General features: G+C 36.3%; 1 protein-coding gene across 12 annotated transcripts in view; it reads left to right on the forward strand.

Annotated features, from left to right (window-relative positions):
* GIGYF2 (GRB10 interacting GYF protein 2) overlaps positions 1–18,717 on the forward strand; it is a 127,731-nt gene that overhangs the window by 32,115 nt on the left and 76,899 nt on the right. For 10 of the 12 annotated variants that reach the window (XM_036254594.1, XM_036254591.1, XM_036254590.1 and 7 more), the window contains 5 exons: positions 4,226–4,355; positions 5,301–5,396; positions 11,569–11,677; positions 16,203–16,314; positions 17,427–17,467. In XM_036254594.1, the coding sequence (XP_036110487.1) occupies positions 4,226–4,355; positions 5,301–5,396; positions 11,569–11,677; positions 16,203–16,314; positions 17,427–17,467 (488 nt within the window). Of the gene's footprint in view, positions 1–4,225; positions 4,356–5,300; positions 5,397–11,568; positions 11,678–16,027; positions 16,057–16,202; positions 16,315–17,426; positions 17,468–18,717 lie in introns of those variants that run through there. The other 2 variants (XM_036254598.1, XM_036254599.1) reach the window with 2 other exon arrangements.

The raw sequence follows: 18,717 nt of genomic DNA on the forward strand, positions 1-18,717 counted from the left end.
ATTTCTAATTAAAAATATATGTATATTTTGCCCTGGCTGGTTTGGCTCAGTGTTAGATCATTGGCCTGAAGACCGGGTTTGATTCCCAGTCAAGGGCACGTACCTGGGTTGCCGGTTTGATCCCCAGCCCTGTTCAGGGTCATGTGGGAGGCAACCAGTCAATGTGTCTCTCACATCAATATTTCTCCTGTTTCTCATCCCCCGCTTTCACTCTATCTAAAAATCAATTGAAAAATGTCTTTGGGTGAGGATTAACAACAACAACAAGCAAAATATATATGTATATGTATGTTTTAAAATTGATGTTCAACAGGATAAACTTTGGCTGTTTTATTTATTTATTTGTTAATCCTCACCCGACAAGATTTTTTTTCCATTGATTTTTAGACAAAGTGGAAAGGAGGGAGGGGTTTGAGGTGGGAAGAGAAACATTGATGTAAGAGAGACACATTGATTGGTTGCCTCTTGCACACACCCTGAGGATTGAACCTGCAACCTAGGCATGTGCCCTTGACTGGGAATTAAACCCGTGACTTTGGTGCATGGGCCGGCCGATGCTTTGACCACTGACCCACACCGACCAGGGCAAACCTTGACTTTTTAAAATGAAATTTGGAGGTCTTAGAAAGAGCTGGTCTTTTTAGTTATAAAATCCTAGGTTTGAATCCTTGTTTTACTATTTATGACTGTGGGCAAGTTTTTTAATCAACCCCTTGGCTTCATTTTTCTTATGTGTTATGTTGGGGTTGTTGTAAAGCTTAAATGAAATTAAATGAGGTAATGTATGTGTAAAATTCCTAGCCTCAGTTCTCAGTGGATATTAATTTCACTTTAAAAAAAAAATATTTTGGTGTTGCTACTTTTTTTTTAAATTAATTTTTTAAATCTTCACTCAAGGACATTTTTGCATTTATCTTTAGATAGAGCGGGAGGGAGAGAGGGAGGAAGAGAGAGAGAGAAACATCAACGTGAGAGAGAAACATCGAGGTGAGAGAGACACATCGACTGGTTGCCACCTGCACGACTTCTACTGGGGCTGGGATCAAACTGCAACAGAGGTACGTGCCCTTAGCGGGAACCGAACCTGGGCTTCTCTGGTTTGTAGGCTGACGCTCTAACTGCTGAGCCAAACCGTCCAGGGCTGATTTCACTTTTTAAGGAACAAACCCAACTTTACATGAATTTGATGGAAAGCAGTTTTCTGGAAGGTCCTTTAGCAGTGGTTGGAGCACTTCTTTGTGGACATTTTGTTTCCTTCCTGGTTATTTTTAACCTGTCTCAGGAGTTTGAAAGAATGACTTCTGAGTCTAAGGATAATTGGAAAACAAAACAGAACAAAATACCACCTAGTAGCTATGATCACTCCTGGAACCCCGATTGTGGTCTTAATATATAGTAAAGAGAATCTGGCTTCCTGGAGAAATGGTTGATTCTTGGTCTAAGACAAGAAATAATACCAGCATAGCCTTGGAACATTTGACATACCAGCTAGAAATGAAGCTGTTAAAGACAATGAGGGCTGTGTCAAAGGGACTCTAACCTGAAGAGTCTCTCAGTGGTGGTCAAGATAATTTTAATATTAAGAATAATTACCGTGAGTTGAAATACATTAATAAAAAAGAATTTGTTGCACTAGCCGGGTAGCTCAGTTGGTTAGAGTATCACACTGATATGCCAAGGTTGTGGGTTTGATCTTCCCGTCAGGGTGCATATAAGAATCAACTAACAAATTGATGTTTCTCTCTCTCTTCCTCTCTTTTTCCTTCCCTCTCTTTCTCTCTCTCAAATCAGTAAATTAAAAAAACATTTGGTACCATTGGAGGATGCTGGTGAGCCAACTAATTATTTTGAAAACAAATAGAGTCAAGGCCTTTTCCATCCTTTGCTATATGAGCTATACTATTGGGTAACAATACCAAATAGTATTAGAAGGAAGTTTCTCTTAGTTTCTCTAAATAAAGAAGGAATGGTAGAATAAGGTCACTTTGTAACCTTTGTGGATGTAAGGATCTGAGCTTGCTTTGGTCATCAAGGACTGCAAGCCTCATACCCAGCCAGGCAGCATGTGCCTCCCAGTGGCAGTAGTCCACTATATGGAAGTAGACGTGCAAATCTGTCAGGTCTGTACGTCCACTCGCCTATTTACACGAAATGCAGAGAACAGAGAAGTGTGTTCAACTATACCACAGGATAAAAATCAGCAAAATTCAGACTTAAAAAATCCATATCTTTCAGAGATAATATTCTGAAATGTTTATAGATGAAATGATAACTTTCCTTAAAAGCTTTCCTCAAAAAGTATGGAAAGCCAGTGATTTTATTTAAAATAATATCAGAGGAGGGTTAGATGGGGTGGTAGAAGAAGCAGGATTGGCTATGGGTTGTTGGTTTGGGGACTGGGTGGTTGATACATTGGAGTTCCTTATGTTCTTAGTACTTTTATATATGTTCAGAATTGTCCATAATCAAATGTTAGAGAGAGAAAAAGGGGAAAGGAGATAGAAACAATGAAAAAAAAGTCTCACTTTACTAATGCATATTCCTTTTTATAGGTTATTTTCTACATGTAAACACATTTTTATATTTACTGTGCATATACAGTTTTTTCTGCCATTTTTGAATAATATGAAAGTATTTACTGTGCTTGGCTTTTATATTTTTAATTGTGTAATTAGTAGATTATTCCACTCTTTTTTTGTGAGTAAAGCTTAGCAATTTGGGGGATTTTTTAAATGCCTCTATTGAATTTTTCTTTAGGTTAAACTATGAATTAAGGTCCCATTTACCCTTGGTATCTATTACTTCATCGAACTTTGGGCAGCCCCCAGATCATCAGCTACTCCCGATAGTTGTTTTTCCACTTGCTGTCATTCTTTTTTTTTTTTTTTTTTTTTATCCTCAACCGAGGATATTTTTCCATTTTTTGTACAGCTAGAGTGGGAGGGAGAGAGAGGAAGGGAGAGAGAGAGAGAAACATCGACGCGAAGGGACACACCGAGTGGCTGCCACCCGCACGACCAACCAGGGCCGGGGACAAACTGCAACCGAAGTACGTGCCCTTAGCGGGAACCGAACCCGGGTTTCTCCGGACCGCAGGCCAACGCTCTAACCGCTGAGCCAAACTGGCCAGGGCCACTTGCTGTCATTCTTTACTAAGGTTCACTCCCTCCTTTTTTTGTTTTAATAAAAACATCTCAAGAGTAAACAAAATATTTTTATTTCCTCAGTTTCATTCCTCAGAGGCAACAGCTAGTATCACCTTGGAGTACATTTTTTTTTTTCTTAGCAGTGAATATGGTTTTTATATTTTTTCTTCTTATACTTATCACTGCATTTTCAAATTCTCTACACTGATCATTAATTGCTTTCATTAAAAATGAATAATGGCCCAGCTGGTGTGACTCAGTGGATTGAGCATCATCCCATGCACCAAGAGGTCACTGTTTCGATTCCCAGTCTTAGGTTATATGTCTGGGTTGCGGGTTTGATCCCCAGTAGGGGGCGTGCAGGAGGCAGCTGATGGATGTTTCTCTCTCAGTGTTTCTATCTCTTCCTCTCCCTTCTTATCCCGAATTTTGTATTTGTCTATTCATTTTGGGTCTATGCTTTTGCTGCATTTTGTTTGTGCTCTTGAACAGTATAAACCTAATTGCAAGTTTATATGAATTATGTTGCAGTGTCTTTATAAGAGTCTGTATTTTGCTTTTTTTGTGTGTGTCGTGTCCTTTTTATGTACTTTATTAAATTTTAGCAAATCATTCTTTGAAGCGGTTGTTCTAATTTATAATCTCACAAATACTACATGGGAATTGTTTTACATTCTTACCAGCAACTGGTATTGTCAGATTTATTCATTTTTATTAAACTAATGGGTGTAACCTAATGAGATATCACTTTTGTTTTAATCATGTTATTTTTATAGTTTGGAGAAAAGTATCCCCTCCACACCTTCCAAGCTTCTCAGGGATGTGCCATGATACCTTTTAGGTTAAGGAATTGCCACGTGTTTGTCTAGTTATTTCTCAATGAACTGCTCTCTTAATGTGTTATGACAGCAGGTTTTAAAAAAGCTAAAATCTTGGATATCTTGAGATAATGGAATTTATTTATGTACTTTTAAAGAGCTAAAATGAAAAATTTTATGGTATATTATATAAAAATAAAAAATTTTAGTGCCAGAATGTTTGACACTTCACTATTGTATTTTGTGTGTCTCCTTTTCTAGGCTCCGAGCTCTGTCTAGTGGTGGGAGTATTACATCTCCTCCTCTTTCTCCAGCATTGCCTAAGTATAAATTAGCAGACTATCGTTATGGCAGAGAAGAAATGTTAGCACTTTTCCTTAAAGACAACAAGGTAAGAAAGGAAAGATTAAGAATTATTCTGAATGAATTATTGGGGTATGTACAGTGATGTATTGGTGTATGAAAGACCCATGGTTTTCCTCTCTACTATACCTTTTTTTGTGCTTTGAAACCTGCAGTAGTTAACAGAGGCTCTTCTAAAGGTAATGCATTCTATTTTTTTTTAGAGAAGGCCGAAGATTCATTATTAGAGTAGACAGCTTCATGAAAACAGGAAGAATAGTCAGTACTTAATGCTTTGTCTAACTAGTTTCCTCTTAACCTCTCATGTTTTTTTCTACTCCAGTTTGATGGCTGAGAAAGGAAGAATTTCTCCCTTTTTACCGCACCTCTTATTCTTCTTTCCAGTTAGAAGTTAGGGAGAAGTGGAATTGTTTCTCTTGTTCTTTCCCTTTTGACTTAAATATAAAATTTTTAGTGAAGATCTTAAAATGTGATGCCACATTTGTGTCACTTAAAAATGATCAAAACTCATACAGTATGAAGAATGCTTTTTTTTTATTTCACTAGTGAGAAGTAATATTTTCTATTTTAAAATACACTTTGTTTTTAATTTTATTAATGGATTGAACCTCCAATTTTAATAGTGGTTGCTAAGGACAGATAGAGTTGCTTGTAAAACTCATCTTACCACCGTGTGCTTTGAGTTAAATGTGGAGATTTTTACTCTCCCACTGTGCACTCTGGAATACCAGAGTTAGTACTATATCAAATCTGAAAATGGTGGTTTGATGGGAGGACTGCGTGGGTGACTGGGGTTTTTATATCTGATCCCTGAGAATGTGTAAGTGCCACCAGAATTAATTGTGACTGAATAAGCTTTTTATCCATATTTATAATAATTAGCAACAGATAAACAGAAGAGGTTTTTTGTTTTTTTTTATTCTTGACTTGGAGGGATAGCATTAATCTCCTGATCATGTGTTTGGTCAAACAGATACCTTCAGACCTTCTGGATAAAGAGTTTCTGCCTATCCTACAGGAGGAGCCCCTGCCGCCGTTGGCTCTTGTACCCTTTACAGAAGAAGAACAGGTTTGTGTCTAGCTTTGAGCCTTAGGTCAAACCATTGTTCCTTCCCAGTGAGGCATGAAACTGGTTACTACTTAGGCCCTAAGGAGTATACTGCATCTCCATAAGTCTGCTCCCTTCTTACGGTTTTCTTGGCATGTGGATGCTTGTCTTAGTTGACTAGATTCTGCTAAGATCTGAAACTGGTGAGTATTAGGTAGAGATAAGGAAATGTTTCTAGATCCTTAAAGACCTTGGGAACCACCCTTTAGAACTCATTCGAGTAGAAGGAAAGAGTTATTTTTGGCAGGGAGGGCCTGCTTTTCAGAAAAGTGCAGCTTTTTAGAAGTAATTGGCAACCTGAATTTTCACCAGTGCATTCTACCATTAAAGGAAAATGTAGATCTTCATCTTAAAATGTGCTTAAAAATACTCCTCAGTCACCAACTTTTTAAATGATATTGTGAGAAATTTTGACTTTTGGCCTGGAAAATAACAGATTCCATGCTGTCCTATTATATAGTTTACTATGTCCAAAGGTAAATGAGAGAGTTTCTGATTTCAAGGAACTTACAGTTATTGTAGTAAAATGGAGAAATAAGAGCTTTGTTGGAATGCTGGAATGCCACTTTAATGAAGAATCATTACTTAAAAACAAACAGCTTTATTGAGACATAATTCACATGCCATAAAATTTACTTTTAAAGTATACATACAATTCAGTGGCTTTTAGTATAGTCACAGTGTTGTATAAATTTCACCACTCTCTAATTCCAGAACATTTTTATAATTACTTTTGTGACAACCCTGAATGTTTCCTCTACATGCTTGCCATATTTTGCATGAGGAAGTCACTTTATTAAAGAAAGGCTTACTAAAAGAACTCTAATCCAACTGTGTTAAGTTCTGAGAAAGGTGTAATATTGATCTTTGGTGATATTCAGCACCATACTTTCATAAGCAATTTTTTGTTTTGTTTATGGTTTCTTCCAAATAGACTAGTTTCATGTTTGCTTATGAAACCCAGTATTATCATCTAGGGTCATAAGCAGATTTTTTCATTTACCAAATAAAGACTATACAGGAGCCTGGCTGGTGTGGCTCAGTGGTTGAGTGTCATGTCATGCACCAGGAGGTTGCTGGTTTGATTCCCGGTCAGGGCACATGCCCTGGTTTCAGGCTAGATCTCCAGTAGGGGTCGTGTAGGAGACAGCCAGTTGATGTTTCTCTCTCATCGATGTTTCTCTCTCTCCCTCTCCCTTCCTCTTTATGAAATCAATAAAGACATATTTTAAAAAAAAAAAGATTACATAGTAAAGAAAGGGTCCTGTTTTGAGTAATTGCTATAAAGTTCCTTTTCCAAATAATCGACATTTGGCTATTCAGGTTGGGGCAAAAGGAGGTTTACAGGGCAAAAGGAGGTTTATAGCTATGAGTATGCAAAACACTTTATTCTTGCATTATTTATTTATTAATTATTGTTTTATTTTCCATATGAGCAACTGTAAACCTATTTTTGCCCCACCATGTATTTTGATTTTCATTTTTCTTAAAAATATTTCTATTATGGAGTATTTCAAGTAGACAAGTATAATAGAGCATATTATTACAAATACCAGTATTATAATTCAGATACATCAATTAAAATTATGACATATTTGTGTCTTTTTGTCTTAAGAAATAAGATTTCTCATGTAGTTGAGCTTGCCTGAGGTGTCTCCCTTTCTTTCTTCCCAGAGATTACTATGAATTGGGCTATTTTTCTCATTCATGTTTTAATGTTTTCTTCACATATTTGTGTATCCATATGCCATAAAAGTTTCATTTTGTAGGGTTATAAATTTTATATTGAAAATATCATACTGTAGTTTTTATTCTTCAGCTTGTTTTTCTCTTTCAGTGATTTTAGATTTATCTTTGTTGATATATATACCTTTAGTTCATTCATCTTTGCTGTATGGTATTCCATATGCGAGAAAATCCTGTTTTTAAAATCTCCTCTGGTTGAATATTTAGGTTGTTTTGAATTTTTGCTGTTATAAATTATGTTGCCATAAGCATGAAATCTCTAGGTTTTGGTTTTTAGCATTTTTTAAAACTTTACTGGGTATTGCCACATTATTTTTTATAGTGATTTAAGCCAGTTGGCACCCTCACCAGCAGTGTAGGAGAGGTCTTATTTTTATGCAACCCTCCAGTTTTTAAATTTTGGCCAAAATGTTTTTAATTTGTATTTTATTAGTTACTAGTGAGGTTGAACATCTTTTCATATGCTTATGGGCCATTATGGTTTTTATTTGTCTTTGTCCATTGCCCATAGAACATGAGGTTTTGTTTTGATTTGATAACTTCTTTATATATTCTTTAAAACCAATAAAATATTTATTTTTATTTTAAGAGATACTCATATTCATTGTAGAAATATAGAAAGGTATAAAGAAGAAAATCTCATCCATAAATTTACCATGTAGAGATAATGACTTATTAATATTTAGTATGTTTTATTGTAGTCTCTTTTCTTTGTATATCTTTAGTTGTCAAAGTATACCAATACAGTCAGAATCCAACAGCATATTTAAAGGATTATACACCATGACCAAGTAGGATTTATCCCCCTTGTGCAAGGGTGGTGCAACATAAGAAAATCAAATGTAAAACATCTCATTAATAGAATGAAGGAGAAAAACCCACTTGATTGATCATTGCAATTTACACAGAAAAAGCATTTGACAAAGTTTAGCACCCTTTCATTATAAAAAAGTTAGGAATAGAAGGGAACTTCAATATGATTAAGGGCATTTATGAAAACCCACAGTTAACATCATGTATCACTTAATGATGGGGACATGTTCTGAGAAATGCATTGTTAGCTGATTTTGTTATTGTGGGAACATCATAGAGTGTACTTACAAAACCTAGGTGGTGAAGCCTACTATACACGTACGCCATATGGTCTAGACTTGCTCGTAGGTTACACAAGCCTGTACAGCATGTTACTGTACTGAATACTGCAGGCAGTTGTAACACTATGGTATTGTGTATCTAAACAGAGAAGTTACACTATAAGTACATAAACTAGTACCATAGTCATTTGTTATCATTATCAAGTATTCTGTACTGTACATAGTTGTATGTGCTATATTTTTATATGACTGGCAGCGCAGTAGGTTTGTTTACACCAGCATCACCACAGACGTGAGTAAATGCTTTGCACTGCAGCATTACAATGGCTAGGACCTCACTAGGCAGGGATTTTTTCAGCTCTGTTATAATCTTATGGGATCACCATATGTGCATTATGTTTTTGACTGAAACATTGTTATATGGTACATGACTGTACTTATTAGTGAAAGACTGAAAAATTTCCACCTAAGATTGGGAACAAGACATGGATGCTCACTTTCACTACTGATATCCAACATTGTGTTGGGAGGTCTAGCCAGAGCAGTTAGGCAAGAAAAAGAAGTAAAAGACATTCAAATTGGAAGGGAAGAAGTAAAACTATCTCTGTTTGCAGATGACATGATCTTACTTATAGAAAATACTAAAGAATCCACAAGAAAACTATTAGAACTAGTAAATGAATTCAGTACAGTTGTAGCATACACAAAAATTTGTTGTATTCCTATACACAAGCAATGGACAAGTTTCAAAGGAAAACAATTCCATTTATAATAGCATCAAAAGCCATAAAATACTTAGGAATAGATTTAACCAAGGAGGTGTAAGACATTTATATTAAAAAGTACAAAACACTGTTGAAAGACATTAAAAAAGACCTAAATAAATGGAAAGGCATTAGTATGCATTAAACCTTGGAAGATTTAATATTGTTTATCTATTGCCACTGCAATCCCTGTCAAAATCCCAGTAGCTTTTTTGGTAGAAATTGAAAAGCTGATTCTCAAATTCATACAGAATTGTAGGGGTCCTAAAATAGTCAAAAAAAATTTTGAAAAAGAAGAACAAAGTAGGAGGGCTCATACTTTCTGATTTCAGAACTTAATACAAAGCTACAGTAATTAAAACTGTACCATAAGTATAGACATACAGGTCAGTGGAATAGAATTGAAAGTCCAGAAAAAAAACCCAATTGCTCCATACTGCTTTTAAGAAGCATTGTGTCACTGCTGCCATAACTAACATTTTAACATTACTTTTTGTCATGTCCAGTATTTTTTTTAATCCTCACCAGGGATGTTTTTATTGATTTAGAGAGAGAGAGAGAGCGCGCGCGCACGGGCGTGAGAGAAACAGAGAGAAGCATCAATTGGTTGCCTTCCATATGCACTCTGACTGGGGATTGAACCTACAACCTAGGTATGTGCCCTGACCTGGAATCTCACCTGCATCCTTTTGGCACACAGGACAACACTCCAACCAACTGAGCCACCTGGCCAGGTCCATGTCCAGTATTTTTATTTTTTCAAATTAATTTTTGAATAAGTAATAAATAGCATGGTTTAAAAATCAAAATTTACAGTATAGTAAATAGAAAAATCTCATTTTGTTTCCTGGCCACATGTCTCCCTTTCCCAAAGGCAGCTGGTGTTTGCAGTTTCTTATGTATTTTTCCAAGTAAATACTATATATTCCACCCCCTCCCCCTTTTGTATGAGTGATGGTATACACTAAGCATTCTTTTGTACTTCCAACTTTGAGTAATTTTATTGCAAAGATTTTCTGTATATTTGGAAAAAGTATTCTATGATTATTTTAGTTTATATTTCTTTCTCCTGTGCAATGCAGAACTATTCAAATATATTTATGTTTCTTTTTGTTGATGTTCTGTCAATTTTTCTTTTGGTTATTAATCGTTTTCTTGTTGATTTATATTATTTATATGAACTAACCCTAACTTGTTTTCTAAATTTTTAAATTTAATTTAGTTTCATTTATGATTCTTTTCTAATACAGAAGCTAATTTTTGTAAAGCACAGTTTTAGTTTTTTGTGATTGTTCTTCCAAATTTTTTAGCTGTTTATACATATAATAATTTCTTTGTATAAAAGAGGTATAGACATCACATGTCAATTTGATTTAGAACCAAAGCAGTAAATTAAGACTTCACAGAATAAAACAATTTAGATGTAAAATAATAATTGGCAAAAAATTTTTTTAACCCATTTCTTAAGTCTCATTTCTTGCCCTTCTCCCAGGAATGTCCCTTGGCTATAGCCATGTCCAGGTTGCATTTTCCTCAGTGTACTATACCCCTGCACTTGTGCACAAATGTCTGTTAGGTTCTCAGTGTATAAGAAGTATTCAGGTAAGGAAGGATATATTCCAACATTTTCTGTGTTTAAAACTGTCTTGTAAGATTCTCCTTCCAATTAAATTAAGGTTGACCACTGAACAATGCAGGTATTAGGGATACTGACCTACCTTGCACTTGAAAATCTGCTTAAAACTGCTATAATTTATAGACTATTTTTCACTATTTTAAAATAAATACTCTTGCTTTACCTTTTCCTATAAACATTTTTGGCTCCCAAAACTCCTGTCTTCCTCTTATGTTTGAAGGATGCCCACCCATTACTATCTCTTTGTACTTGACTCTGTTCCAGATTGGCTGTGAGTGCAAGTGTAGGCTAGTGACTGATTGGGGTTTTGTTTATTTTTTTCAGCCATTTCCTCTCCTTCCCCTTTAAGGTGGTTGATCTTAAGTAGATTCTTATTTGGCCCTTCCCTATTTATTTCCCAAACCTGTCAATCTATTACATACTACTTGGAGTTGCTAATTCACATTGGTGAGCAGAATGAGGCAAAAATGATCATTCATTTTGCTCTTTATCATGCTGCTCTTGATTCAGACCCTGTGACTCCCTCTCATTTTTGCCTTTCACTAATTAAAGGACCCTTTCAAATCAACTCTCTTTTACCAAGTTTTCTCCGTTATGATACATATTTACCATGTCTGCTTTGGATATCTATAGCATTTAGAGTTTGTTTAATATTTCTTCACAGAACCTAGCATAGTGTAAGGCTTTAGTTGCCAATGTTTGTTGATCTGAAGTGTTTATTTGAAATTTTTAGCAAAAACTAGGTTTTGGATCACCTTAGTATATTGTTAGGGTTTCCCATTGCTATTAGTAACTAGATGCCATTTTATAGGTGCAGCGGGAGATGGGGAGAAGCACCATACAGTTTTATCTGTTTTATCCATTTTTTCTTTCTTTTTAATTTTTTTTGGCAGAGAAACTTTTCCATGTCTGTAAATAGTGCCGCTGTCCTGCGATTGACAGGACGAGGAGGAGGAACAGTGGTGGGGGCTCCTAGAGGTCGAAGTTCTTCAAGAGGGCGAGGTGAGCTTTCATGAAAAGTAATAATGGAGGAGGAGGAGGTGGAGAATAGGAAAATCACTTAAAAAATATTTTAATACTTGATTTAAAAAAAACTGCTCTTTGACGTTAACTACATACTGAATATCCTGAACATTTGTTTTCTGAATCATTTCTCGATGTGTCTGCTTCACAAAACCTGATTTGGAGCAGAGGAGGGTAATTCTAGCTTAGAGATTTGAGTGTGGAGGATTCCAGATGGTCCTAGTTAACTTTTGCAAATCTTTATCCCCAGGAAACTTTGCACTTGGAGAGCCAGGGCTCCACCAAGTGCCTTGGCTGCTGAAGCAGCACTGAAGTCCTTACAGACCTCTGTGACACAGGGTTTCTCTATAAGGCCATGTGTCAGGGTGTCCCCTGCCCTAGAGAGACTTTAATAAAAGATGTTTCATCAATATTGGGGCTGTTTTAGGGGCTAGAATAAAAAATAATTATGCAGCAGCCATTTAACCTACGTTTTATAGATTTGTGTCTTTTCTTAGAACCATTCTTATTTTGATATTATTTGTTTCTTTGATATCTGCTCTCTATTTTGGGTTTATTGATTTTCTACTGCATAGGGCATTCTTGATGTTTATAATATGAGTATTTACTTGAGTACTTACCTCTAAGTTGGTTCAGTCATAGTAGTAGTCTAAACATCCCTTGTCATTTTATTTAAGAGGTGCCGTAGAAATGGAAGACGTGGGTATCTGCAACTACAGCGGTCATTGTGTCCACATATTGCACCACCCAGATTGGCATGATTATGAGTGTGGAGTGCCTAAATTCTTTTTTCTTAAAGTTGTGCCTTATCACTGGAGTAATTTATACTCAGTCTTTATAGAGACTGTATTAAATTGTGCATTCCTGTGAAGAGGTTTCTTTTAGTAGTCCATTCAAAATGTGGGAGTACAGATGTTATGAATAATGTAAAGGTTAACTAAAACTCTCCACTTGTAGGCTAATTACTGTTACCAAGTTGTACATGTTTTTTTTTTTTTTGTTCTGAATTTGTCAGTCTCTAGAACAGTGGTTTTCGGCCTGGGGAGTTGTTAGAATTATGTGTAAAACTTATAAGAAATACCTTTGTGAGAGAATACTTAGGTGGTGAGATTTAGGCTTGTGTGTGCTTCAAAAGCTCCACACCCATTGTGATTTCCAACTGTAGTTAGGTCTCATTGATCTAGAATTCCACTTGAGATGTGTACATCTTGGTGGTGCGATGGTGTTTCGGAGATGGCTCCAGCCTGCTTTTGGGTGTTTCCTATATTTTTTTGTGGTGGGCTGGCAGCAAGGAGAGAGGTTGTGTGTACTCAGCTTTGTCTCTATTCTGCAGGCCGACACTCTAACCGCTGAGCCAAACCTGCTAGGGCTGTACTCAGCTTTGTCTCCAGTACTTTTCAGGGCAAGTCATAGAGAGATCTTATTAATCAAGCCAGCTGTTTCATGTGCCTCAAGTGACTATCAACTTTCTGTGCTACAGATACCAACCAGTTTCTCTAAATAGGCTTTACAAAATTCCATGTTGAGAAACAAATGAGAGATTGATAAAATTCTCCCTGCTTTCTGGTTTCTTTGAAATGTAGAGTTATCACAAAGGATAAAAGTCTTATATTCACAATTTAAATGGCATGTACAAAAGATAGATATTGTGATGAAAGCTGTGAATTAACATCGATGTAAAGAATAGTTTGAAACTAGTCAAATGAAGGAACTGACTTTGTGAAAAATACTTCTAACACCATTGTCCCAACCGTGACTCCTTTTAATGGCCTCATAAGACCATTTATTTGTGGTTTTATCGTCTTCACTTGTTACTTAATTTAAACTTGTTAGTTAAATAATGATTATTGAGGGTTTTTTTTTTTTTTTTTTTTTTTTTTTGCATGGGCCGAGTTAACATTAGATGATAATCTTGGCTCTTTCCAATTTGAGGAAACTTTAATATGAAAATTGACTTATTTCTAGACTTCTAAATATCATGAACTAATAAAATTTAAACTAACAAAATGGAGGGGAAGCAACATCGTTGTCATCTTTCCATTTTATCTGGTTAAGATGTTTAACAACGAAGCTGATCCACACAACTGTCAGCCACTGTCTTTATTAAAAGGAAGTATATTTTAATCCCCCAAAAGAATAAGGTGAAATGTCAGATAATAAGACAGTCCTGTAAGTTGAGCTTTATGAAAGATTCATCTTGTTATATTTACTTGCTCCTTCTTATCTGGGAAGTACACTTATAAATGATTATGGGCCTTGTGTACTTCGAAGATTATTTCTACATTCTATAAGTTGGGAAGCTCTAGAAACTGATTTTTTTAATGTGCCCACTTATAAAGCTTTTGTTTTATAAGGAGGTCCAGTGCTAATGCCATTCATAACTGGTGGAAAATCTTTTGTGTTTAGTTTATTTTTCTGACAACCTGGAGACTATTTTTTATGTTCATATAGATGATACATAATAGTTTTCCAGAGAAAATTGTTCTCTAAAAGGACAGGGTACTGTTTTTCTTTCACCCTAAAAATTATTATTGTAGGGATCATCCCAGTATTGTATAAGAGTATGTATTAACTGTTTTGGGATCTTAAATAAAATGTATACATTTCCTAAGGAGAGAGGTACTGAAACTGGGAGTTGACTTTCAGTTGACTTAAAGTTGACACAACTAGAAGGCAAGTTTAAGATTATTACAGTTAAACCCTAGTCCTCGTGTTTTACAGATGAAGAAATGGGTACTTGGACTATTAAGAAGGTACACATTGTTCCTAAGATTACCCACATATAATCTTGTCCATTATTTTTGTATTTTCTAATGAGATGTTAAACTACAACTATTCTGAGTCAATCCTTAAGAAATTATAACCAAGACGTAGAAATTCTGCGTGGATATTTGAAATAATCATTTAACTTAATTGTATTTAGCTGTGGAATGCATCCATGTTTCTTAAAAAAATATTTTCTCTTTATTAATTTTAGAGAGAGAGGAAAGGAGAGGGAGAGAGAGAGATAGAAACATCGATGTGAGAGAGAACATAGATCGGCTGCCTCCTGCACGCCCCACATCAGGGATCTGGCCCACAACCTGGGCATGTGCCCTGACTAGGAATTGACCTGGTGACCTCTTGGTGAGCCACACCGGCTGGGCTGCATCCATGCTTTTATTCAATATTCAACATCATTTTTCTTTGGGTGGTTTTACTCTTTGGATAAGTTGGGCTAGGGATGATGGCTTAGATTTCATCTAGGTATAAACACATCCCTAGACATCCCCTACACACCTCCAATTTTCAAACCTGTGTATTGGAAACGTACAGTGCACATTAGTTGGGGAATACTCACATCGTACAGAAAGTATAAAGCCAAAAATTCATACAGTGTTCTGCATCCAGACCCAGCAATTATGTATATATCCTTCCTGACCCGAACTATGCAGTTATATTATTTATATAAGTGGGATCACTTTTATATGACTTGTTCTTTGGCATGCTTTTATCATTCAACAGAATAATACAGATTTTTGAAAAAAGACAGTACTTTATCTTTTGTGGCTTCATGGTATTCTACTGAATTGTTTTATCAGAATTTATTTAACTAATCCTATTGATTAGATTGTTTTTTTTTTTATTACAGTGAACATCTTTATACGTATGCATTTGCATATTTGTGAGAGTATTTCTATTAGGATACATTCTGGTTAGAATTGTTGAGTCAAAATTTGACCCAGTTACCTTTAGTAAAGGCCAAATTACACTTGAACCACTGGAGCTTCTAGAACACAGGTTTCTTTTCTTTTCTTTTTTTTTTTTTGGTACTTGCCCCTAGTGGGAACCGAACCCAGGACTCTGGTTCACTCCAACTGCTGAGCCAAACTGGCCAGGGCTGAACCACTGGAGCTTCTAAATCCTTACATCTACACACTCTTTGTCAGCTCTATGGTTCAAATTTCTTCGTAATACTTTTCTTCAAGATTTGAGCAAAGAGGAAAAAGTGTCTTTGGTTTCTGTGGCATATCCTTTAAGGAATTAGTTCACAAAATTGATATTTAGAGTTGACCCTATTATTCTTTCTCTGGAGTTAAATTATTTTGACATTTGTGCTTGGCTTTTGTACTTTCTCTCTTTCCAAACGCTCCAAATCTTCAATTTATATTGAAAACAATCTAATAAAAGTTCTAACTTGTAGTAATTGTTTAGTTATCACCTTAGAATTTCACTGTTGAAAGTTTTATTAAAGAGCTAATATTGACACTGTTTCTTATTCAGGACTGGTACTGGGACTGGGATTCTTATACCAGTTTACTAACTTTCTTTCAACCTCCTGTGGTCTAGCTACTTCAGTGCCATCGTTGGTCTCACAGGTAAAGATCCATTGGACCTCGCTAAATATTTAAATATAGACATTTTGCTTTGTATAGAGACAGAACTTCAAAGATTAATCTTTGGTGTTGAATGTGTGCCAGATGTTGACATCTAACTATCATTTTTTCTGTTTTCTTATTTTCAGGCAGAGGCAGAGGTGAATGTGGTTTTTACCAAAGAAGCTTTGATGAAGTAGAGGGTGTGTTTGGTCGAGGAGGTGGCAGGGAAATGCATAGGTCGCAGAGCTGGGAAGAAAGGTAACTGAGAGATCCACATCATGGTATAAAGGTTTCTCTGTGTAAAAAACCTCTTTTCTGTTTTCTTTTTTAATTTTATTGATTTTTAGAGAGAAAGGGAGAGGGAGAGAGAAAGAGAGAGAGAGAGAGAGTGAAAAACATTGATTGGCTGCCTCCTGCATGCCTCCCACTGGGGATCAGGCCCACAACCTGGACATGTGCCTGACCAGGAATTGAACTGGTGACCTCTTGATGCGTGGGTTGACTTTCAACCACTGAGCCATACTGACTGGGTTTTTCTGCTTTCTATAGAGGAGAAGGCACTTCGTGCAGTTGCAAGTTTACTTTTTTTTTTTTTAAATCCTCACCTGAGGATATGTTCTTTACTTTGAGAGTGACTGAGAGGGAGAGAGAAACATTGATCGGTTGCCTCCTGTATGTGCTGGGGATCGAACCCACAACCTAGGTTTGTGCCCTGACTGGATATTGAACCTGCAGCCTTTTAGTGTACAGGGAAATGCTCCCACTGAGCCGTCTGGCCAGGGCACAAATTTTCATTTTTAAAAAATGCTGTTAATTATAGAGTATCAAGTTGCATGGTAGAAATTTTTTAATGATATTTAAAAGAAGTATTTTGCATTAATAGGTAAATATATTAGTGCCTGCTTGGATATTTAATAGTTAATTAGATTTGCTATTTGAGGAGCATTAAGTAGGAAGCATTGACATTTTTTTGTGTGTTGCTGTTAAAGCGTCTTCTATATTGTTTGTGACAAAGTTGTACATGCCAGGATGTCCACTGTGATGATATTTATAATATAAAATAATGGGAAACAAGCCAAGCAGCTTAATATCAGCATTTTTTTTTTTTTTTCATCTAAGGGTGTATCCACACAATAGAATTCAGTATAACCATTAAAGTTAGAATGATTTTGAAAATATTTAATAATGCGGGGAAACACATTTTCTCATATTTGCTTATCTGTATTTTCCAAATGTTAGGCAATAACCATTTATTTGTTTTGTCATTTGAAAGAGAAAGAAATACTATTAAAGGAAGATAGGAAAATGTGTGTCATAGATGGAAATCTATATATTACTCTCAAGTCTTGTTTGAAACTTGTCTTTTCTAGGGGTGACAGACGTTTTGAAAAACCAGGACGAAAAGATGTAGGTAAGGCTCTCTTATTGTTTTGAAGTATTTTTAGCTGTACTTCCATGATACTGGTTTTTAACAAGGCTCCCACATAAAGATATATTTATTAAAAATTGACTCAATTACCTTCACCTCTCCAGTAGATGGGGTTGTAGCATTGTTGCATTGGGAATTCCATGGTTATTTGAGGGCTCTATTGCATGAAACCAGCACTGAGGCATAAAACCATTAGAATTTACTTAGTTTTACTTTTTAGGTCTGTGTGTTCTCTGCAAGGCATATATTCTTCTCTCCCTCCTTCTCTTTCTCCCTTCCTCCTTCTCTCCCTTCCTCCCTCCCTCCCTCCCTTCCTTTCTTTCTTTTTTATTGATTTTTAGAGAGAGAGGAAGGGAGAGGGAGAGATAAAAGAGAGAAACATTGATCGGCTGCCTTCTGCACACCCCTTCCTGCGGATTGAGCCCACAACCCTGGCATGTACCCTGACCAGGAATTGAACCAGCGACCTCTTGGTGCACGGGTTAACACTCAACCACTGAACCACAATGGTTGGTCAAGGCATATATTCTCTTTTTTTTTTTTTTTTTTTGGTATATGCTCCTAGCGGGAACCGAACCCGGGACTCTGGTCCGCAGGCCAACGCTTCAACCGCTGAGCCAAACCGGCCAGGGCCATATATTCTTTATTTCTTTAAAACATTTTATTGCCCTGGCCGGTTTGGCTCAGCGGTTAGAGCGTCGGCCTGCGGTCTGGAGAGACCCGGGTTCGGTTCCCGCTAAGGGCACGTACCTTGGTTGCAGTTTGTCCCCGGCCCTGGTCGGTTGTGCAGGTGGCGGCCACTCGATGTGTTCCTTTCACATCGATGTTTCTCTCTCTCTCTGTTCCTCTCTCTCCCTCCCACTCTACCTGAACAAAAAATGGAAAAGTGTCCTCGGGTGAGGATAAAAAAAACAACAACAAAAAAACATTTTATTGATTGATTGATTGGTGGTACATGCCCCTAGCAGGAACCGAACCCAGGACTCTCTGGTCCGCGGGCTGATACTCAACCGCTGAGCCAAACTGGGCCCATATATTCTTTATTAAGGCTGTCTTGTGAACTGAAATTTCAGGTTAGGATCCAGTCTATTAACTTCTTTTCCAGTGTAAATAGCATCTCTCAGATGAGAAGAAATGGAGAAAATGCTAGAATGTTTGCTTTTGTATATGAGAGCAAAGGCTAAAATTATGAATGTTCTTACTTTAGTCATTTATTTGTCTTGTCTTTTTTT

The sequence above is a fragment of the Molossus molossus genome, unplaced genomic scaffold (assembly GCF_014108415.1).
Source record: "Molossus molossus isolate mMolMol1 unplaced genomic scaffold, mMolMol1.p scaffold_m16_p_11, whole genome shotgun sequence".
In the NCBI taxonomy this organism is placed as follows: domain Eukaryota; kingdom Metazoa; phylum Chordata; class Mammalia; order Chiroptera; family Molossidae; genus Molossus; species Molossus molossus.